Below are 23,568 nucleotides of genomic sequence, written 5' to 3' on the forward strand. Positions count from 1 at the left end.
GTCTGGACTTCTCCCAGGCGGAAACAGGTGAGTGTCAAGTGACCAAATCCAAGCCTGCGATTGGCCGACAGTAACTGTGTCACATGACCGCACCTGTCAGGCGTCCACTTTTTGGCCACGGCCGGTCGAGATCGCCTCATCCACGTGTTGGACGCGGCGGCGGACTACCGTCTGGTCCAAACGCTGGACGAACACTCCTCGTCCATCACCGCCGTCAAATTCGCCGGTCGGTGACCTCTGACCCTGCCAGCAGCCTCTCCTGTGTAAAGCATGAAATCATCACTTCCTGCTTTCTACCTTGCAGCCAACGGGGGAAAAGTGCGACTGATCAGCTGCGGCGCGGACAAGAGTGTCTACTTCCGCAGTGGCCAGCAGGTGTGGTCCTCCCGCCAAGTTAGCACTTCCTGTTGCTAACCTTGTACTCCCCGGCCAAGTTAGCACTTCTTGTTGTTAACCTTGTGCTCCCGGCCAAGTTAGCACTTCTTGTTGTTAACCTTGTACTCCCCCGCCAAGTTAGCACTTCTTGTTGTTAACCTTGTACTCCCCGGCCAAGTTAGCACTTCTTGTTGTTAACCTTGTACTCCTTGGCCAAGTAAGCACTTTCTGTTGCTAACCTTGTACTTCCCGGCCAAGTTAGCACTTCTTGTTGTTAACCTTGTACTCCCCGGCCAAGTTAGCACTTCCTGTTGTTAATTTTGGACTCCCCGGCCAAGTTAGCACTTTCTGTTGCTAACCTTGTACTTCCCGGCCAAGTTAGCACTTCTTGTTGTTAACCTTGTACTCCCTGGCCAAGTTAGCGCTTCTTGTTGTTAACCTTGTACTCCCCGGCCAAGTTAACACTTTCTGTTGCTAACCTTGTACTTCCCGGCCAAGTTAGCACTTCTTGTTATTAACCTTGTACTCCCCGGCCAAGTTAGCACTTCCTGTTGTTAATCTTGGACTCCCCGGCCAAGTTAACACTTTCTGTTGCTAACCTTGTACTTCCCGGCCAAGTTAGCACTTCTTGTTGTTAACCTTGTACTCCCCCTGTTGTTAATCTTGGACTCCCCGGCCAAGTTAGCACTTCTTGTTGCTAACTTTGGACTCCACGGCTAAGTTAGCATTTCCTGTTGTTAATGGTAAATGGGTTGTACTTGGATAGTGCTTTTCTACCCCTTTTTAAGGAGCCCAAAGCGCTTTGACAATATTTCCACATTCACCCATTCACACACTGACGGTGGGAGCTGCCATGCAAGGCGCTCACCAGGACCCATCAGGAGCAAGGGTGAAGTATCTTGCCCAAGGACACAACGGACGCGACTAGGATGGTAGAAGGCGGGGATTGAACCAGTAACCCTCAGATTGCTGGCACAGCCACTCTACCAACTTCGCCACGCCGTCCTCGTTAATCTTGGACTCCCCAGCCAAGTTAGCACTTCTTGTTGCTAACCTTGTACTCCCCGGCCAATTTAGCACTTTCTGTTACTAACCTTGTACTCCCCCGCCAAGTTAGCACTTCCTGTTGCTAACCTTGTACTCCCCGGCCAAGTTAGCACTTCTTGTTGCTAACTTTGTTGTCCCCGGCCAAGTTAGCACTTCTTGTTGCTAACCTTGTACTCCACGGCTAAGATAGCATTTCCTGTTGCTAACCTTGTACTCCCCGGCCAAGTTAGCACTTCTTGTTGCTAACCTTGCACTCCCCGGCCAAGTTAGCACTTCTTGTTGCTAACCTTGGACTCCACGGCTAAGATAGCATTTCCTGTTGCTAACCTTGTACTCCCCGGCCAAGTTAGCACTTCTTGTTGCTAACCTTGGACTCCCCGGCCAAGTTAGCACTTATTGTTGCTAACCTTGGACTCAATGGTTAAGTCGGCATTTCCTGTTGCTAACCTTGTACTCCCCGGCCAAGTTAGCATTTCCTGTTGCTAACCTTGAACTCCACGGCTAAGTTAGCATTTCCTGTTGCTAATTTTGTACTCCCCGGCCAAATTAGCACTTCCTGTTGCTAACCTTGGACTACCCACGCAGACGGACCACGGTCTGGAGTTCGCTCGGACGCACCACGTGGCGAGGAAGACCACGCTCTACGACATGGACGTGGAGCCCACCAGGAAGTATGCCGCCATTGGCTGCCAGGACCGCAGCATCAGGTGAGACTCCGCCCCTTCTCTGAAGACAATGAGGATGAGGATGTCCGTCCTGCAGGATCTTCAACATCAGCAACAGCAAACAGAAGAAGATCTTCAAAGGCTCTCAGGGAGAAGATGGAACGCTGATCAAGGTGCGGCCTGTTGACATGGTAACCAACCAGGAAGTCTCATTCTCCGCCTCCTCTGCAGGTCACAATCGACCCCTCAGGTCTCTACATAGCCACTTCCTGTTCCGACAAGAGCATCAACATCTTCGACTTGCACTCTGGCCAGTCTGTGGCCACCGTCTTTGGACACTCGGGTGTGTGTGTGTGTGTGTGTGTTTGTGACCTGTACGCTGGCCAGTGTGTGGCCACTGTCTTTGGACACTCGGGTGGGTCCCGTGTGTGTGTTAACAGTCTGCTCTTTGTGTGTGTGTGTGTCAGAGGTGGTGACTGGCTTGAAGTTCAGCAACGACTGCACACGCCTCATCAGTGTGTCAGGAGACAGGTACGCTACACTGTCCCTAATGTGGTCACACACCATGAGTCACACTTGTGTGTGTGTGTAGCTGCATCTTCGTGTGGCGTCTGAACCCACAGATGACGCTGAAGATGCAACAGCGGCTGGCTGACCTAAGACCTTCACTCTTGGCTGGCGTGTCCCACAATGCACCTCAGCGGACGGCAAGGTTCAGGTGAGGTGGATTACCGACTGTGTGGTTCCCATAGAAACGGCGGATGACATCAACCGCTGTTGGCGCAGCAGGGAGGCGGAGTGTCCCCCCCATGCTTTGTCTTCTGACAGCGAGGAGGAGGAGGAGGAGGAGGAGGAGGAGCCAGCTTGTCTCAGCAGGGTGGAGGACGACGCAGGTGTGTTGCCATAGCAACGTGGGAAACAGTTAAAAGTTGAGGCGGTAACGGAACTTATCTTGCAGCTGACACGTCACATGACAAGAAGTCAGGCTGCATGATGGTGAGTTACCTTTAACCCCACCAGTAATATATTGTCAGCATCTTTTAATTTTCCTGAGGGAACTTTTCTGAAGGAATCAATAAAGTACTATATTTTTGTTAGCTTGTGGTGTTATATATTGTTAGCATCTTTTTGTTACCTTGTGGTGTTATATATTTTTAGCATCTTTTTGTTAGCTTGTCGTGTTTTATATTGTTAGCATCTTTTTGTTAGCTTGTGGTGTTATATATTTTTAGCATCTTTTTGGTAGCTCCCGTTGATATATATTGTTAGCATATTTTTGTTAGCTTGAGGTGTTTTATATTTTTAGCATCTTTTTGTTAGGTTGTGGTGTTTTACATTGTCAGCATCTTTTTGTTAGCTTGTGGTGTTATATATTATTAGTTAGCAGGGTTGACCGCAGCGCTTTGTTGTTAAGGCGGCCGCCTTAACAAAGAGCCACCGCCTAAACAAAAGTCTAAACAAAAAAAACCCCAAAAAAGGTCTTAACAAGCCGCTCTGCTTAGTTCTGCGTCTGCCTCAGTCAGTATGTCTATGGAGCACCCACCATTGTCCCACCCACAGAACCATCTGATTGGTTACACGCGAAGCAGTAACAGCCAATCAGCAGTGCATATTAAGAGCGCATGTAAAAGCCAATCAGCAGTGCGTATTCAGAGCGCATGTAACGTGGACTGAGCAGAAAGATGTTTTTAGCAAGTAAGGCTGCGGACTCTCTCTAAGTGATAATAAACACTTCCAAGTCAACTATTTGTAATATCACTATGAGCCCGTTGACGTTCTAGAAACAAGCGGCAGCTCAGCTCGCTCGCAGTTCTTGAGGTGAAGGCTAATTAGCTTTTATGGTAACGTTAGCTCGCTGTGTGGTGTGTGTGTGTTACGGACAGCAAAGCCCTGTCTGTCTGAGAGAAAGACAAGCATTATTGACTTATAGTTAAAAACTAAGTTATTTCACTTGACTTTAATCTATGTTGATTGAGCGGTGTTGAAGCAGCAAAAAAGGACATTATGTTAAGTGAAGAGTTTATGTCTCTAATAGTGGATATAATACTGTAACTGCATCATAAGGCCTACATGAACTCCATGGTGTTCAGGGATGAATAATCTCTCCTTTTGCTATTGTACTATTTTTTTCAGCTATAGTTACATTAATCATTAGTAATGTAGCACCCTAGTTTTCAATGGCAGGGTCCCTGCTATCACATGGTGATAAAATACAACATTTACATAATAAAAATCAACTACAGGCTTCCCAAATGCTGTAATAAATTAAGCATGATGAGTTTAACATATGTCAGCATGTGGCCCCCTTTTTTTTTTTTTTTTTTTTTTTTCAAACGCTCACTGCAAATGCTTACTTAAATCCATCCATCCATCCATCCATTTTCTACCGCTTATCCCCTATGGGGTTGCGGGGGGCGCTGGTGCCTATCTCAGCTACAATCGGGCAGAAGGCGGTGTACACCCTGGACAAGTCGCATCTCATCGCAGATAGACAGACAACATTCACACTCACATTCACACACTAGGGCGAATTTTTTTTTAGTATTGCCATCAACCTATTCCCAGGTGCATGTCTTTGGAGGTCGGAGGAAGCCAGAATACCCGAGGGAACCCACGCATTCACAGGGAGGACATGCAAACTCCACACAAAAAAATCCCGAGCCTGGGATTGAACCCTGACTACTCAGGACCTTCACTTGGAAGGTCAAATTAATGATTTACGCTTACTTACAATAAGTCATTAATTAGACCTTTTAAGTCATTATTTTGTTAAAATTACAAAGTCATAATAATGACATACTTAGTATCTCAGGTTACTACGACTGTTTGGTTTTTACTTTATGGAAAAAATATCGAGATATATATCGTATATCACCATTCAGCAAATGGAGCGAAATAAACACAAGCAAAAGTTGTAGGCTTCTTCACGCGACGAAGCCGGCCTACTCCACCGCAGTCTGTAGTCTAATGCCCCACAGGCTGTGGTGGCAGCGACGAGGTGGAGACGTGATGGCGACAGGCCGAGTTACGATCTTTACACCCACCGACCCCCTTCTCCGGTCCCCTCCCCGTGGAGAATCACCACTTTAACTAACAAATTTTCTGGGGAAAACACTGTTAGTATCTTTTTGTTGGCTTGTGGTGTTTTTTATCGTTAGCATCCTTTTGTTAGCTTGTGGTGTTTTATATTGTTGGCATCTTTTTGTTAGCTTGCTGTATTTATTTTTAGCATCTTTTTGTTAGCTTGCTATGTTTTTTCAGCCTGCTTCAGAAAGACAACTCCCTCGGCGCCGCTGGTCCAGGAAGTCTGGTGGCGCCGGCGATGTACTGACAGTGAAGTCCATGTTGGACCTGAGACAACTGGACGCGGAAACCGAGGTTGCGTCACACACTTCCATCCATCCATCCATACTTGCCAAAAGGATTTCCTTAGTGAAATGTCCATCTGTCCCTCCTAATGAAGATGCTCTGCAGTGACGGCAGCCCAATGGGCACCTGGGTCTCAGGGGCGGGGCTTCACAAGAACAATCAGCTGAAAGGAAGTAGCATCAGTTTGCAGGTCAGTGGCTAAAACTGGTAACCCTGGTTCTGATTGGACCTTCAAGTTCTGACCCTGGTTCCACCCGCTCAGGTGGGGCATGTGGAGGTAAGGACCAATCACAGACCGGACTTCATGTCCATTCAGAGCCCAGAGAAGGAAGAGACAGTGTTGTTTCCCGACCAGTGGGAGGAGAGCGTGAACAGGTAGACCGCCGTCCTCATGTCCTCCTACCTGTCATGGCCATCACACGCTAGACTAAGTCCGCTTTCTGCAGTGACTTTGAGGTGAAGGGGACGTGTAGTGTAGCTGCGGCTGGACAGCGAGACAAACCGAGTCCAGACAGTGGCTGCTCGCTCAGATTCAATTCCAGAACCTCAAGTCCAGACCCAGGAGCGGAAGGTGTGGCGTCAGATCAGGACGTTGGCCCAGTACAGGTAAGTCAAGAAGTCGGTTTTGTCTCTTGTCAGACTCGGAACAGCTCAGTGAGGACGGCGACTCGCTGGACGAGGAGGTGGACGCTGGACTCGTCCCTCAGACTCCGGACCAGGAAGCCTTCCTGAAGAAACACTTTGTCACGCTAGCCGACGTCGCAGGTGATGGGCGACTGCTCCGAGTCCAAAGGTGCACGTGACACATGTCTATTGTTTTGGCAGACGGATCGAGCAGAACCGCTCACAGCTCAAATGAAAGCCTCAGCATTTCGTCCAAGTTCCTCTCCCAGAACTCCGCTGCAAGGTACGAGGCGACCTCCTTTAGTTTTCCTTTCATTTGTGCTCCTGTCGGGTTCTGCTCCTCAGTCGGGCCATACCTTGGTCTCAGACCGAGTCGGAAGCTAGGGAGAAGAAGTCCTGTCCTCTGATCTCTGAGGTCCATCCTTTGAGGGACCAGAACAAGGACCAGAGTCAAAAGGAAAGTCATCTTCTGGAGGATGAGGTGCAGGACTTCCACAGCAAGAAGGTGGTGGAGTCCAGAAAGGAAGTGGGCGTAGTCTTCCAGTCGGTGAAGCCAGGTAGCACCAGTACACACCCGTAGGCCCAAAGTGACGACTTGTGTTGTTTTATTTCTGGCTCTTTTTCAGACTGTCTCACCTTTGCCCTCTGGTCTGTGTGTAGGCGTGTCTCTTCAACGTCCCACTAGCCTTCCATCTGGCCCCCGACGCCACTTCGCCTCTTCTCCTCACCAGGAAAGTGTTGCCATGACCACGCTCAGGAAGCCCTCCTCCCCGTGGGCGGGGGGGTCACGCTCCTACATGAGCCCCACCACCAGCTCCATGGCCAAGATGTCCCGCTCCGTCTCACTGGGCGACGCCCTGGATCGAGCCTCCTTGGACCCTTCGGTGGAGGCGACGGGGGCCGGGTTCTCCTGTCTGATTACTCCTCAAGCGACTCCAGTTCTAGTCAGCTGTCCTTTTTCTTCCTCGAGTTGGCAGGGAAACCAGCCCACCCTGCCCCCTCGCTTCCTCCACGCCCGTTTGCCAGCGGCGCCACTTCCTGACAAACCTTCCATCAAGACCGCCCCCTCTGGTCCCCCTCCCATCCCTGGCCCCACTCTGCTGGAGAAGGCTGGCGGCGGCACGAAGCCAAAGGACGACGCAGGTTTGGAACCTTCTACTTTTCCTCATCCCTTCATCCTGTCATCTTTCCGTCTGGCCTTCATCCTTCCTCTCTGTCACCGCCGGTGAGACTCCTCCCCGTTTACCTTTCCGCCCTGCTCACCTGTCACATGACCTGTGCGTATGGTCTGTTTGACTCCCCTCTCGCTGCAGACTGGCCAATGAGTGGGGAGGAGTGCCAGGCGCTGACCAATGAGCTCCTGAGCTGCTTCAAGCGAGCCACACACCTGTACAGGAAGGTACGCCCCTCAACTTCCTGTCCTGCTTTTTCAGCCACAATGACCACCTTGCTTCTCGCAGATGAGCGCCTCCTGTTCCGAAGACTCCACCCCCGAGCAGAGTCACATGACCCAGCACCTATCAGAGGCCCTTCAGGCCATGAAGGTTGAGCTTGATTCTCTGCCGCTGGGGTCCGGCGGGGGACTTCTGGGGGTGGTGGGCCAAGAACGGACGGCGGCGCTGGTGGAGGAGTACTCTCTTCTGCTGCTTCAAGCGGTCAACAGGAAACTCCACCCCCTGGAGGACACCTAGACCCGCACCTTTTACACTTGACTTCCTGTGTGAAGAAGGCGCAAAAAACACTGTCTGCCGTTTGAACAAACTTTGGTGGAAACCATTTTGAAATAAATGTGCTGCTGCCTCTTTAAAAAGATTGTGTATTTGCAGACACACACCTGCACATGTTGAAGGTGATGGTGACGTCATCGCAAACGTACAATTCTCAATTATTTATCAGTAACTCTCCAAAAAGTAGGAGTATAACCTCTGCCCTCAGACATTGCTCACCCTGGTCAGTACTTGTTCAACTTGCTGCCATCAGACATCTCTAACCCTGGTCAGTACTTGTTCAACCTGCTACCATCAGTTGTTAAACCTGCTGCCTTTAGACATCTCTAACCCTGGTCAGCACTTGTTCAACCTGCTCCCATCAGACATCTCTAACTCTGGTCAACACTTGTTCAAACTCCTGCCATTAGACATATCTAACCCTGATCAGCATTTTTTCAACCTGCTACCATCAGACATCTGTAACTCTGATCAGCACTTGTTCAACCTGCTGCCATCAGACATATCTAACCCTGGTCAGCATGTGTTCAACCTCCTGCCATCAGACATCTCTCACCCTGGTCAGCACTTGTTCAACTTGCTGCCATCAGACATCTCTCACCCTGGTCAGCACTTGTTCAACCTGCTACCATCAGACATCTCACCCTGGTCAGCACTTGTTCAACCTGCTGCCATCAGACAAATCTCTAACCCTGGTCAGCACTTGTTCAACCTGCTGCCATAAGACATTGCTCATCCTGGTCAGCACTTGTTCAACCTGCTGCCATCAGACATTGCTCATCCTGGTCAGTACTTGTTCAACCTGCTGCTATCGGTTGTTAAACCTGCTGCCATCAGACATCTCTAACCCTGGTCAGCACTTTTTCAACCTGCTGCCATCAGACATCCCTAGCCCTGGTCAGCATTTGTTCAATGTGCTGCCATCAGACATCTCTAACCCTGGTCAGTACTTGTTCAACTTGCTGCCATCAGACATATCTAACCCTGGTCAGTACTTGTTAAACCTGCTGCCATCAGTTGTTAAACTTGCTGCCTTTAGACATCTCTCACCCTGGTCAGCACTTGTTCAACCTGCTACCATCAGACATCTCTAACTCTGGTCAACACTTGTTCAAACTCCTGCCATCAGACATATCTAACCCTGATCAGCATTTGTTCAACCTGCTACCATCAGACATCTGTAACTCTGATCAGCACTTGTTTGACCTGCTGCCATCAGACATCTCTAACCCTGGTCAGCATGTGTTCAACCTCCTGCCATCAGACATCTCTAACCCTGGTCAGCACTTGTTCAACTTGCTGCCATCAGACATCTCTCACCCTGGTCAGCACGTGTTCAACCTGCTACCATCAGACATATCTAACCCTGGTCAGCACTTGTTCAACCTGCTGCCATCAGACATCTCTTACTCTGGTCAGCACTTGTTCAACCTGCTGCCATCAGACATCTCTAACCCTGGTCAGCACTTGTTCAACCTGCTGCCATCAGACATTTCTAACCCTGGTCAGCACTTGTTCAACCTGCTGCCATCAAACATCTCTCACCCTGGTCAGCACTTGTTCAACCTGCTGCCATCAGACATCCAAATCGCTGCCGTTGTGTCCTTGGGCAGGACACTTCACCCTTGCCCCCGGTGCCACTCACACTGGTGAATGAATGATGAATGAATGATAGGTGGTGGTCGGAGGGGCCGTAGGCGCAAACCGGCAGCCACGCTTCCGTCAGTCTACCCCAGGGCAGCTGTGGCTACAGATGTAGCTTACCACCACCACATGTGAATGAATGATGGGTTCCCACTTCTCTGTGAGCGCTTTGAGTATCTAATAATAGAAAAGCGCGATATAAATCTAATCCATCCATCCATCCATTTCTACCGCTTATTCCCTTTTAGGGGTCGTGGGGGGCGCTGGCGCCTATCTCAGCTACAATCGGGCGGAAGGCGGGGTACACCCTGGACAAGTCGCTACCTCATTGCAAGGCCAACACAGATAGACAGACAACATTCACACTCACATTCACACACTAGGGCCAATTTAGTGTTGCCAATCAACCTATCCCCATAATCCATTATTATTATTATTATTATTATTATCTCTCACCCTGGTCAGCACTTGTTCAACCTGTTGCCATCAGACATCTCTCACCCTTGTCAGCACTTGTTCAACCTGCTGCCATCAGACATCTCTAACCCTGGTCAGCACTTGTTCAACCTGCTGCCATCAGACATCTCTAACCCTGGTCAGCACTTGTTCAACCTGCTGCCATCAGACAGCTTGATTATTTAAAAAAGGTAGATGTCTTCGATGTCCTCCACTGAAAGGATCTCCAGGCAAGAGTTAGTGGTGTGTCCAGTAATAAGTGTTCCATCAGGACAGGCAAATTTCCCCCATCTTGCCAATTCCGGAGAGAGGGAAGTTGATCAATTTTATTGTGTAGACTGTAGAGATCAGTGCAACAAGGAAGTGAAACAAGACAAAGGCAAGCACAGAGAGGAGTGCGGTGCGACCCCTTTGCGTAGAGTCAAGAGAGAGGGAAAAGTATAAAGTATCCAGTAACAAAGGTGTCAGCACTATCTAACTTGCTTTGTCAGGGTGTAACTTAATATATTATTGAGGCCACTAGATGTCGCCACAACACAAATGACTTCTACTTCAAGCCATTATAATCTGTCTTCATATTGATCATTGGAATTTCATTTCTCCAACACTACAAAATTATACATACTATGATTTGTGCTGATTATAAATACTCAAATCAAAAGTTGGCACCCCTACTTGTATTGATGTTAAATGTGTTGTTTTCAACTAAAGATAATTATTCAACTGATATGAAAACATGATTCTTTCCACATGCCTCAAACTATGTGATTGTGGACACTTCGTGTCACCACAGGCTAAGAAGTCGTATTTATAGTTGGAGTTAACACCTAATGTTTGCTCGAATGCCAAACACAAGTAAATATGTTCAAACACGAGCTTGTCGGTGATTGAAGCTAAATAAAAACGGCAAGTTTTGTGGAGACGCGAAGCAGGAAAAAGAGGAAGAGAAAAGTGAAAGTGGATCACATGACCAAATGATTTCCTGCCGCCTGGCCGCCGCACAGCACCTCCTCGGACTCACTGACTCGCTCTCACCGCAGACCTCCGCTGTCCCCTCCCAGCCGACCACCGCGGACTAAGCTACTCCGCTGGCCGCTTCCCAGCCAACCACCGCGGACTAAACTACTCAAAAGTAGCCCGTTGTCCTGCCTTGTTCCCCCCTGCTCACCATGGCCACAGCGGCTGGCAGCGGCCCCATCCCCAGCACGGGGACCGAGCTGGTCCGCGGACAGGCGTTCGACGTCGGGCCTCGCTACAGCAACCTGTCCTACATTGGGGAGGGAGCCTACGGGATGGTGTGGTAAGTGACGCCGGCCATCGCGCACTCCGCGGCCGCCAGACACCAACACACCTCCCGCCAGGACGCTAGCTTAGCACGCTAGTTTAGCAACACTGCTAGCAGTCGCGTAAAAACCATAAATTATGTCGTTTGTTTGACTGAAATAACCCAAATAGGTCGTTTATTTCGCTGAAATAACCCAAATATGTTGTTAAATTAACTGACATAATGTAAATATGCCGTAAATAACCCAAATATGCCGTTTATGTGACTGAAGTAACACGTTTTTTTATTTGACTGAAATAACATTACTATGTTATTTGACTGACATAACGTAAATATGTTGCTGAAATGACTGAACCCAAATTTGTTTGCCTAAAATAACGCAAATATCTCGTTTTTTTGACCGAAATAACGTAAGTATGTTGTTTCCTTGACGGAAATAACCCAAATATGTCTTTTATTTGACTGAAATAACCCAAATATGTTGGTAGACTGAAAAAATGCCAATATCATGTTTATTTGACTTAAATCACGCCTATTTCTTGATTATATGACTGAAATAAACCAAATAGGTCGTTTATTTGACTGAAACAACCCAAATATGTTGTTAATTTCACTGACATAATGTAAATATGCCGTTTATTTGACTGAAATAACCCAAATATGTTCATTTGACTGACATAATGTAAATATGCAGTTTATTTGACTGAAATAACCCAAATATGCTGTTTATTTGACTGAAGTAACACAGATATGTTTTTTATTAGACTGAAATAACATCGTTAAGTCTTGTTTATTTGACTTAAATCACGCAAATATCTTGTTTATTTGACCGAAATCACGCAAATATCTTGTTTATTTGACTGAAATAACCCAAATAGGTCGTTTATTTGACTGAAACAACCCAAATATGTTGTTAATTTGACTGACATAATGTAAATATGCCATTTATTTGACTGAAATAACCCTAATAGGTCGTTTGTTTGACTCAAACAACCCAAATATGTTGTTAATTTGACTGACTTAATGTAAATATGCCGCTTATTTGACTGAAATAACCCAAATATGCCGTTTATTTGTCTGAAGTAACACAGATAGTTTTTTTATTTGACTGAAATAACATAATTATGTTATTTGACTGAAATTACCCAAATTTGTTGATTAGACCGACATAACGTAAATATGTTGCTGAAATGACTGAAACAACCCACATTTTTTTATTTGACTGAAATAAGACAAATATCTCGTTTTTTTGACCAAATTAACGTAAATATGTTGTTTCTTTGACTAAAATAACCCGAATACTGTATGTCTTTTATTGGACGGAAAATAACCCAAATATGTTAGTAGACTGAAATAATGCAAATATCTTGTTTATTTGACTTAAATTTGATTGATTGATTGATACTTTTATTAGTAGATTGCACAGTTCAGTACATATTCCGTACAATTGACCACTAAATGGTAACACTCGAATAAGTTTTTCAACTTGTTTAAGTCGGGGTCCACGTTAATCAGTTCATGGTACAAATATATACTATCAACATAATACAGTCATCACACAAGTTAATCATCATAGTATGTACATTGAATTATTTACATTATTTACAATCCGGGGGTGGGATGAGGAGCTTTGGTTGATATCAGAACTTCAGTCATCAACAATTGCATCAACAGAGAAATGTGGACATTGAAACAGTGTAGGTCTTATTTAGTAGGATATGTACAGCCAGCAGAGAACATAGTGAGTTCAGATAGCATAAGAACAAGTATATACATTAGAAGTACATTTGAGTTGTTTATAATCCGGGGAGATGGGATGTGAATGGAAGAGGGTATTACGCAAATATCTTGTTTATTTGACCTAAATCACGCAAATATCTTGTTTATTTGACTGAAATAACCCAAATAGGTTGTTTATTTGACTGAAACAACCCAAATATGTTGTTAATTTGACTGACATAATGTAAATATGCCATTTATTTGACTGAAATAACCCTAATAGGTCGTTTATTTGACTCAAACAACCCAAATATGTTGTTAATTTGACTGACTTAATGTAAATATGCCGCTTATTTGACTGAAATAACCCAAATATGCCGTTTATTCGTCTGAAGTAACACAGATATGTTTTTTATTTGACTGAAATAACGTAAATATGTTATTTGACTGAAATTACCCACATATGTTGATTATTTGACTGACATGACGTAAATATGTTGCTGAAATGACTGAAGCAACCCAAATATGTTTATTTGACTGAAATAAAGCAAATATCTCGTTTTTTTGACCGAAATAACCCAAATATGTCTTTTATTTGACAGAAATAACCCAAATATGTTAGTAGACTGAAATAATGCAAATATCTTGTTTATTTGACTTAAATCACGCAAATATCTTGTTTATTTGACTGAAATAACCCAAATAGGTTGTTTATTTGACTGAAGCAACCCAAATAGGTCGTTAATTTGACTGACATAATGTAAATATGCCTTTTATTTGACTGCAATAACCCAAATATGTTAATTTGACTGACATAATTTAAATATGCTGTTTATTTGACTGAAATAACCCAAATATGCTGTTTATTTGACTGAAGTAACACAGATATGTTTTTTATTAGACAGAAATAACATAGTTATGTTATTTGACTGAAATTACCCAAATTTGTTGATTATTTGACTGGCATAACGTAAATATGTTGCTGAAATGACTGAAACAACCCAAATTTGTTTATTTGACTGAAATAACGCAAATATCTCGTTTTTTGACCGAAATAACGTAAATATGTTGTTTCCTTGACTAAAATAACCCAAATATGTGTTTTATTGGACTGAAATAACCCAAATATGTTAGTAGACTGAAATAATGCAAATATCGTGTTTATTTGACTTAAATCACGCAGATATCTTGTTTATTTGACTGAAATAACCCAAATAGGTCGTTTATTTGACTGAAACAACCCAAATATGTTGTTAATTTGACTGACATAATGTAAATATGCCATTTATTTGACTGAAATAACCCAATTAGGTCGTTTATTTGACTGAAACAACCAAAATACGTTAAATTGACTGACTTAATGTAAATATGCCGTTTATTTGACTGAAATAACCCAAATATGCCGTTTATTTGACTGAAGTAACACAGATATGTTTTTATTTGACTGAAATAACGTAAATATGTTATTTGACTGAAATTACCCAAATATGTTGATTATTTGACTGAAAAAATTTAAATATGTTGCTGAAATGACTGAAACAACCCAAATATGTTTATTTGACTGAAATGACATAAATATCTCGTTTTTTTGACCGAAATAACGTAAATATGTGGTTTCCTTGACGGAAATAACCCTAATATGTCTTTTATTTGACAGAAATAACCCAAATATGTTAGTATATTGAAATAATGCAAATATTTTGTTTGACAAATAACGCAAATATCTTGTTTATTTGACTTAAATCACGCAAATATCTTGTTTATTTGACTGCAATAACCCAAATAGTTTTTTTATTTCACTGAAGCAACCCAAGTATGTTGTTAATTTGACTGACATAATGTAAATATGCTGTTTATTTGACTGAAACAACCAAAATATGTTGTTTATTTGAGTTCAGTCACTAAATGAAGCCAAAATGTGATTTTATTCATCCTAACACATTTCCTTGTTGTTGACAAAGTGATTTAATGATTTTATTGCAGCAGCAAAAAAACAACACCTTTACTTCATTTCAACTAAAGTGACATATTTTTTTAGAAACGACTTATTTGCTGAAACCTGTCATCCAAACCACTTATTGGAGCTGTCAATGACGTTATAATAATCCCCTTTGAGTTATTAACACATTGAAATGTGATTGATTATCAAATACGTCATAATAGTCCACTTTGAGTTATTAACACATTTAAAATGTGATTGATTGTCAATAACGTCATAATAGTCCGCTTTAAGTTATTGGCACATGAAAAAGTTTTTAGGTTGCCATGTCCATCAAAAGGAAACATTTCTGTTGTCTTCAATGTTTCCAGTAAATGTCTTGTGTTGCTTCTTGTCTTTGCACACTTGGGAAGCAAATGCACATCTGTATCTGTATGCTTTACAAATCTGCTGCAAGTGTGTGTGTGTGTGTGTGTGTGTGTGTGTGTGTGTGTGTGTGTGTGTGTGTGTGTGTGTCCTTACGCTGACAGGAAGTCTGCGTTTATGGCACAGGAAATGGTGCAAATAGAAATGGTGCAAATAGGTCAGTTCCCTGGTCAAACTGTGGTTGTGGAGTGTATGAAAGGTGTCATAAGCGTAAAAAGAAGTGAAGCAATGTGTACGTGCACTTTACCTCGCTTCCTGTTTGTAATATTCTTGGCCTATCACTTTTTTAGCTTATTTGCCTGTTTGAAAGACAAGAAGAGTTGGATGCTCACTGGAGTGAACTTCTAGTTCCTAGAAACTTTTTTAAACTCTGTTTTCACTAGGAGCACCTTTTACATTACATATTGTTATGAAAGTGTTTGTTACTACATGGTATATATATATATACTTGCAGTGTGTATATTGTACATATTACATATTGTTATGAAGGTGTCTGTTACTACATTATATATATACTTGCAACGTGTATATTGTACACATTAAATATGGTTATGAAGTTGTATGTTACTACATTATATACAAACCCGTTTCCATATGAGTTGGGAAATTGGGTTGGATGTAAATATATCTCCCCGTGAATGCGTGGGTTCCCTCCGGGTACTCCGGCTTCCTCCCACTTCCAAAGACATGCACCTGGGGATAGGTTGATTGGCAACACTAAATTGGCCCTAGTGTGTGAATGTTGTCTGTCTATCTGTGTTGGCCCTGCGATGAGAAGGCGACTTGTCCAGGGTGTACCCCGCCTTCCGCCCGATTGTAGCTGAGATAGGCGCCAGCGCCCCCCGCGACCCCGAACGGGAATAAGCGGCAGAAAATGGATCGATGGATGGATAAATATAAACCGAATACAATGATTTGCAAATCCTTTTCAACCGATATTCAATTGACTACACTACAAAGACAAGATATTTGATGTTCAAACTCATAAACTTTTTTTTTTTTTTTCAAATAATTACCTAAGAATTTCATGGCTGCAACACATGCCAAAGTAGTTGGGAAAGGGCATGTTCACTACTGTGTTACATCACCTTTTCTAATAACAACACTCAATAAATGTTTGGGAACTGAGAAAACTAAGTGTTGAAGCTTTGAAAGTGGAATTCTTTCCCATTCTTGTTTTATGTAGAGCTTCAATCGTTCAACAGTCCGGGGTCACCGCTGTCGTATTTTACGCTTTATAATGCGCCACAAATTTTTGTTGGGAGACAGGTCTGGATTGCAGGCTGGCCAGGAAAGATCCCGCACTCTTTTTTTTACGAAGCCAAAATTTGGCTTGGCATTGTCTTGCTGAAATAAGCAGGGGCGTCCATGAAAAAGACGGCGCTTGAATGGCAGCAAATGTTGTTCCAAAGCCTGTATGTACCTTTCAGCATTAATGGTTTCTTCACAGATGTCTAAGTTACCCATGCCTTGGCCACTAATGCACCCCCATACCATCACACATGCTGGCTTTTGAACTCTGCATCGATAACAGTCTGGATGGTTCGCTTCCCCTTTGGTCCGGAACACACTATGTCGAATATTTCCAAAAACTATTTGAAATGTGTACTCTTCAGACCACAAAACACTTTTCCACTTTGCATCAGTCCATCTTAGATGATCTCGGGACCAGAGAATCCGGGGGCATTTCTGGATGTTGTTGATAAATGGCTTTCGCTTTGCATAGTAGAGCTTTAACTTGCACTTACTGATGTAGCGACCAACTGTATTTAGTGATAGTGGTTTTCTGAAGTGTTCCTGAGTCCGTGTGGTGATATCCTTTAGAGATTGATATCGGTTTGTGATATAGTGCCGTCTGAAGGATCAAAGGTCATGGTCATTCAATGTTGGTTTCTCTGAACCTTTTGATGATATTTCTTGCAATTGCACTTTGAGATACGTTGTTCTTAAACTGTTTGACTATTTGCTCACACAGTTGTGGACAAAAGGGTGTACCTTGCCCCATCCTTTCTTGTGAAAGACTGAGCATTTTTGGGAAGCTGTTTTCATACCCAATCAAGGCAACCACATGTTCCCAGTTAGCCTGCACACCTGTGGGATGTTCCGAATAAGTGTTTGATGAGCATTCCTCAACTTTATCAGTATTTATTTCAACCTTTCCTAACTTCTTTGTCACAAGTTGCTGGCATCAAATTCTAAAGTTAATGATTATTTGCAAAACAAAAAAATGTTTATCAGTTTGAACATCAAATATGTTGTCTTTGTAGCATATTCAACTGAATATGGGTTGAAAATGATTTGCAAATCATTGTATTCCGTTTATATTTACATCTAACACAATTTCATAACTCATATGTAAACGGGGTTTGTATATCAGAATCAACTTTATTGTCATTACGCAGGGTAACGAGATTGAGGCCATTCCATACATATATACTTGCAGTGTGTGTATTGTACATAATACATATTTTTATGAAGGTGTCTGTTACTACATGATATATACTTGCAGTGTGAATATTGTACATATTACATATAGTTATGGTGTCTATTGCTACAATAAATGTATACTTGCAGTGTGTATATTGTCCATATTACATATTGTTATGAAGGTGGCTGTTACTACATGATATGTATACTTGCAGTGTGTATATTGTACATATTGTTATGAAGTGGTCTGTTACTACATTATATATATACTTGCAGTGTATATATTGTACATATTACATATTGTTATGAAGGTGTCTGTTACTACATTATATATATATACCTGCAGGGTGTATATTGTACATATTACATATTATTATGAAGGTGTCTGTTACTACATTATATGTATACTTGCAGTGTGTATATTGTACATATTACATATTGTTATGATGGTGTCTGTTACTACATGATATGCATACTTGCAGTGTGTATATTGTACATATTACATATTGTTAGGAAGGTGTCTGTTACTACATTATATGTATACTTGCAGTGTGTATATTGAACATATTACATATTGTTATGATGGTGTCTGTTACTACATATGTATTATTGCAGTGTGTATATTGTACATATTACATATTGTTATGAAGGTGTCTGTTACTACATTATATGTATACTTGCAGTGTGTATATTGTACATATTACATATTGTTATGATGGTGTCTGTTACTACATGATATGTATTCTTGCAGTGAGTATATTGTACATATTACATATTGTTATGAAGGTGTCTGTTACTACATTATATGTATACTTGCAGTGTGTATATTGTACATATTACATATTGTTATGATGGTGTCTGTTACTACATTATAAATATACTTGCAGTGTGTATATTGTACATATTACATATTGTTCTGAATGTGTCTGTTACTACGTTATATATATACTTCACATTGCCATCCTCTCCCAGTGCCATTGTGCACGGCAACCGCTCTGCCCATGACATCATTGTCAGAGAGTTGTAGTCTTGACGTGGTGGTGAACTGGGATGTCTTTGGTCTGATTGGACGCCAAGACCAGCTCCTAACTTCCTATTGGCTGATTGGCTCTCCTCACGCACCCTGGAACATGTATTAATATGTTGATATATCAGCCATCATGTTTAAGTGTAGTATTGTAGCACTACTGGTTAGTTAATTTGATAAATTAGTGTTTAGTACTATCAGTGAATTAGTAGTATTGTTGTGTAGTTCATGTAAGATAGTTGTATTGTAGTACTGTCAGTGAAGTAGTAATACTGTTGTGTAGTTCATGTAAGATAGTAGTATTGTAGTACTGTCAGTGAAGTAGTAGTACTGTTGTAGAGTTCATGTGAGATTCGTAGTATTGTAGACAATGGAATGCGGTCAGACTTAGGCCTGACTCAGGGAAAAGGACGACCCTGCCATGCAGAGTCCGACAGGATAAGGAGGGTATGGCATGGAAGGGGGTGTACTTGGGACGCTAGGTAAACCGTTGAGCCCTCTAGCCCTCTGGAGACGTCGTGGGCTTCAAATCAACGAAACGTTGATGAAGCAGGGTGCCCACCCGAAGACCCCAATGACATACTTACCCTCCCTTTCACCACTCCACACGGACTGCTACCGTCAAGACTGTTCCTACCTACCAAAGGAATTGAAACATCTAGTTCTGTTTGCTTTACTATCAGTGAAGTAGTAGTACTGTTGTCTACTTCATGTAAGATAGTAATATTGTAGTACTATCAGTGAAGTAGTAATACTGTTGTGTAGTTCATGTAAGATAGTATAATTGTAGTACTATCAGTGAAGTAGTAATACTATTATGTAGTTCATGTAAGATAGTAGTATTTTAGTACTGTCAGTGAATTAGTAGTGCTGTTGTGTAGTTCATGTAAGATAGTAGTATTGTAGGACTATCAGTGAAGTAGTAGTACTGTTGTGTAGTTCATGTAAGATAGTAGGGCTGGGCGATATACGGAATATACTGAATATATATCACGGGTTTGTCTCTGTGCGATTGGAGTATACGTTCTCACACAGTTATTTTTTAGTTGCGGGCATTACACTCCAGGCGTTTCTCTCTCTTTCTTGTCTCTCCTTCTCACAAAGATGTAAAACAAGCGCACCTTATTACATACGTCACATACTGTCGCGCGTGCAACGTCATAGGCCTTCACCGAGCAGAGGTAGCAGCATGCGTTAGCTGTGATGCTAGTAGTAATACGAGAGAGAGAGAGAAGGTGGGAATCTGGTAACAAATGAAGGAAGAATTAATTCCCAAGAAAAACAGTTGGGGGTCCATCGTCTGTCGGTGGTTTGGCTTTAAGCGGGAAGATATTTAACAGACAACGGTAATATGCCAAGTATGCGGCAAAAGCTTTGCTACAAAAAGTCACCCGCTAGAGAATAAGGAGTTCTTGAAACTCTGCATGTTAACATCTCCGTTCGGTGCCACACCCACAAAATGCCCAAGCAACTACGTCAACACTGTATGACACAAATAGTCCACAACAGAAGGAGATAACGTCTGCTGGAGCGTACCACAAAGGACATACACTATTTGATTTCATATTATGCAGCTCATTTTTATTTGACACTTATTGAAATATCTTGTGTGATATCATACACAAAGTTCACTTTATTTGTTTTAATGTACTGTAGTGGTGTTCTGTACAAAAAGTGCACTTTAATTTAGTGTTGTTTTGATATGTCACCTTAGTGACATCATGCACTAAAGTGCACTAATAACTTGTTTTAAATTGTCTCTGACAATCTTGCACTTTCTGTTTTGAAATGACATGAATGTTTTTGCCACTCCTTATAACTGTTTAATTAATACAGTTTTGCTAAATTGACTTAGTTGTACATGAAAGTTTAAAAGTAGCATATATTAATGCAGTATGAAGAAGAATGTTTTAATGTAGACACATAGAATCATCATGCTGCTGTGATTATATGCATCAAGTGTTCATTCAAGGGTAAGGGAAAAATATTCAGATATACTGTATATGGTGTATCGTGACATGGCCTAATCATATCCACATATTAATAAAAGGCCATATCGCCCAGCCCTATAAGATAGTAGTATTGTAGTACTATCAGTGAAGTAGTAGTACTATAGTATAGTTCAGATGGTGTTGCATTCAAAGCCATGGCAGAGCATCAGACTTTGCAAAGACAAAGACAGCCCCTCCCCCGACTGAGCTCGGTTGAGGTCTTCTTCTGACCCTCCCCATTCTCTTGTGCGTCGTCACGGCAACACGGCGGTTGCATAACATGGCGATGATGCCTTGTAATGCCGTCGCTGTGGAAACGTGGCCTCTCCCGCCTCCTTTTCCACCTGCATCACCAGTGCACCACCTTCACGCCTCCTTCCAGTTCTGTGACAAATATGGACCATACCTTCATTTGTCTTTGTCTGTGTGCGGAGCCCCGCCCCCAAGTGAATAATCATCACCATGACTGGAGGACAAGGGTCGCATGGTACACGCAGAGTACCAACCAGCAGGTGCGGACAAGAAGGCCTGCGAGCTGCTAAACTAGCTTGTAAAAAAACAACTTGTTTTAGTGTGATTGATTCTTCATCTAAACGGAATGATGTGAGCATCCCAGCTAGAGTGGAACTCTTACACTGTTGCTTTAGTATGGTTGGTTTGAATGTTTAGCAGCTGGCAATGCTGCTAATGCTATAGTGTCACAATAAAGCTACATCCGTTTAGCACTTGGCTTCTAAAACTTATTGTCCATCCTCTTTGTATTCATGCTCAAAAATATAAAGTCCTGGATCATCATTGTTCCCTAAGTAATCCTTGTTGTCTCTCACAAAGTCTGCTTTCAGTGGCCTAGTGGTTTGTGTCCGCCCTGAGATCGGTAGGTTGTGAGTTCAAACCCTGGCAGAGTCATACCAAAGACTATAAAAATGGGACCCATTACCTCCCTGCTTGGCACTCCGCATCAAAGGTTGGAATTGGGGGTTAAATCACCAAAAAATGATTACCGGGCGCGTCACCGCTGCTGCCCACTGCTCCCCTCACCTCCCAGGGGGTGATCAGGGGTGATTGGTCAAATGCTGAGAATAATTTCGCCACACCTAGTGTGTGTGTGACAATCATTGGTACCTTAACTTTAACTTTGATTAGCATTGTTGTTGATGGGGAAGGGCTCTGTGGTTCCTCCTCTATGCCACATGATCACCTGACTGGCTTCCTCATTATCTCATAAAATGTCTCAGGAATCTCTGTGAGATTGATACTATTTTGATCATACCTATTTAGTGCATTAAAGAACAATTGATATGCTAACTTTAGCACATGTGCACCCAAAATGTTGTCTTGGTAACTCCAAGTGCATGAAAGAATGATTGATATGCTAACTTTAGCACATGGGGAAGCTGACTTACCAGTTTCCAGTAACCTGACTCACTTTTATTTCTACTCTCGCTGAACTAGTTGAGCCTGAAATAATAACGCACTGGGTAGGTACTGCTAATTGGTTGCCATAGCAACGAGGTGCACATGTGCCCTTTGCGCTCCTCTCCAAACCAAGTTCATATGGGTAAGATCTATGCTGCGTTCAAGTGACCTGGGAAGTTACAAGTCGGAGCCGAGTTGTGAGCGTTCCAGTTCCGATGTGGGAATCAAGATGTCCACATCCACATCTTATGTGAAAATAACCTTCACACATAAGTAGGAGCTAGCAAAGTGACTTCAGTCATGTTACCATACATATAAACCTACAACACAGTCATGTTACCATACATATAAACCTACAACACAGTCATGTTACCATACATATAAACCTACAACAGGGCAATTGACATTGTTTACATCCAGAGCAGCCAGTGAGTGATTTAGTGTGTGTGATCCAGTCTGTCATCAGTAATGGATCCAGTGAGTCTATGAGTTGATCATTTATCAGTCATGTTTTCTGCATGATTTTCATTCAAAGAGTAATACTGAGAAGTTTGATCATTATTACTGTGTGGCTACATTCCTACAACCAGGTCACTGTTTGGTTACATTCCTACACCCAGGTTGTCACCATCTTTCTAAGTGGGCAACACTAAACCCTCCTGCTTTGTCTTCTTATTTTCTGGCAGAGCATGTGTGTATTGTTAGCAAGCATGTGTCATGTGGGTGCACCTAATGAGGTGGTCTGATACACACTGCTGTGTGTCCAAACATTTTGTGTGGGATCTATTATTTGTGTGCTCAAGATGGAGTGTTTGTGTTACAGAACAGTCAGAGTCCACCATGCCTTTTCTTACAGGTCTGCCTCCACACACACACACACACACACACACACACACACACACACACAAAGGAAAGTCAGTCATATTTCCCTGGCAGAAGGCTTTTTACACTTCAGTCCGTGCCTCCCGTTGCTATAGCAACTATCTTCTTATTCTCTCCCACAATGTGGGCGTCTTTCTGCCTTTGTCATCACAGGGGACGGCGTGGCGCGGTTGGGAGAGTGGCCGTGCCAGCAACCTGAGGGTTCCTGGTTCAATCCCCACCTTCTACCAATCTCGTCACGCCTGTTGTGTCCTTGAGCAAGACACTTCAGCCTTGCTCCTGATGGTTCGTGGTTAGGGCCTTGCATGGCAGCTCCTGCCATCAGTGTGTTAATGTGTGTGTGTATGGGTGAATGTGGAAATAGTGTCAAAGCGCTTTGAGTACCTTGAAGGTAGAAAAGCGCTGTACAAGTATAACCTATAACCCATCTCTGCTCACTGACAAACCCCACAATAGTACTGGATGTGTGTGAGTGTTTGTGTGTACGTGTGTGTGTGTGTTGACGTGTATATGTGTTATTACCTGTTGAAGTGTGTGCGTCTGTTATTA

At 43.0% G+C, this 23,568-nt stretch overlaps 2 protein-coding genes across 3 annotated transcripts in view; both read left to right on the top strand.

Annotated features, from left to right (window-relative positions):
* Positions 1 to 7,890, top strand: part of mapkbp1 (mitogen-activated protein kinase binding protein 1) — a 14,715-nt gene extending 6,825 nt beyond the window's left edge. For both annotated transcript variants that reach the window (XM_061906021.1, XM_061906020.1), the window contains exons 12-31: positions 1 to 27; positions 101 to 226; positions 305 to 375; positions 2,008 to 2,129; positions 2,185 to 2,260; positions 2,319 to 2,430; positions 2,555 to 2,618; positions 2,680 to 2,805; positions 2,874 to 2,980; positions 3,046 to 3,083; positions 5,349 to 5,465; positions 5,551 to 5,646; positions 5,719 to 5,831; positions 5,903 to 6,027; positions 6,096 to 6,221; positions 6,282 to 6,363; positions 6,426 to 6,637; positions 6,741 to 7,223; positions 7,394 to 7,479; positions 7,541 to 7,890. The exon at positions 1 to 27 is cut by the window's left edge and continues 65 nt beyond it. In XM_061906021.1, coding sequence (XP_061762005.1) covers positions 1 to 27; positions 101 to 226; positions 305 to 375; positions 2,008 to 2,129; positions 2,185 to 2,260; positions 2,319 to 2,430; positions 2,555 to 2,618; positions 2,680 to 2,805; positions 2,874 to 2,980; positions 3,046 to 3,083; positions 5,349 to 5,465; positions 5,551 to 5,646; positions 5,719 to 5,831; positions 5,903 to 6,027; positions 6,096 to 6,221; positions 6,282 to 6,363; positions 6,426 to 6,637; positions 6,741 to 7,223; positions 7,394 to 7,479; positions 7,541 to 7,771 — 2,540 coding nt within the window. In that variant the 3' untranslated portion in view covers positions 7,772 to 7,890. The remainder of the gene's footprint in view (positions 28 to 100; positions 227 to 304; positions 376 to 2,007; positions 2,130 to 2,184; positions 2,261 to 2,318; positions 2,431 to 2,554; positions 2,619 to 2,679; positions 2,806 to 2,873; positions 2,981 to 3,045; positions 3,084 to 5,348; positions 5,466 to 5,550; positions 5,647 to 5,718; positions 5,832 to 5,902; positions 6,028 to 6,095; positions 6,222 to 6,281; positions 6,364 to 6,425; positions 6,638 to 6,740; positions 7,224 to 7,393; positions 7,480 to 7,540) is intronic.
* A 2,896-nt stretch (positions 7,891 to 10,786) lies between these two features.
* mapk1 (mitogen-activated protein kinase 1) overlaps positions 10,787 to 23,568 on the top strand; it is a 43,864-nt gene continuing 31,082 nt past the window's right edge. The window contains exon 1 of the mRNA XM_061906022.1: positions 10,787 to 11,207. Within this exon, the coding sequence (XP_061762006.1) occupies positions 11,077 to 11,207 (131 nt within the window). The 5' untranslated portion in view covers positions 10,787 to 11,076. The remainder of the gene's footprint in view (positions 11,208 to 23,568) is intronic.

Source organism: Nerophis ophidion, linkage group LG07 (assembly GCF_033978795.1).
Source record: "Nerophis ophidion isolate RoL-2023_Sa linkage group LG07, RoL_Noph_v1.0, whole genome shotgun sequence".
Classification (NCBI taxonomy): domain Eukaryota; kingdom Metazoa; phylum Chordata; class Actinopteri; order Syngnathiformes; family Syngnathidae; genus Nerophis; species Nerophis ophidion.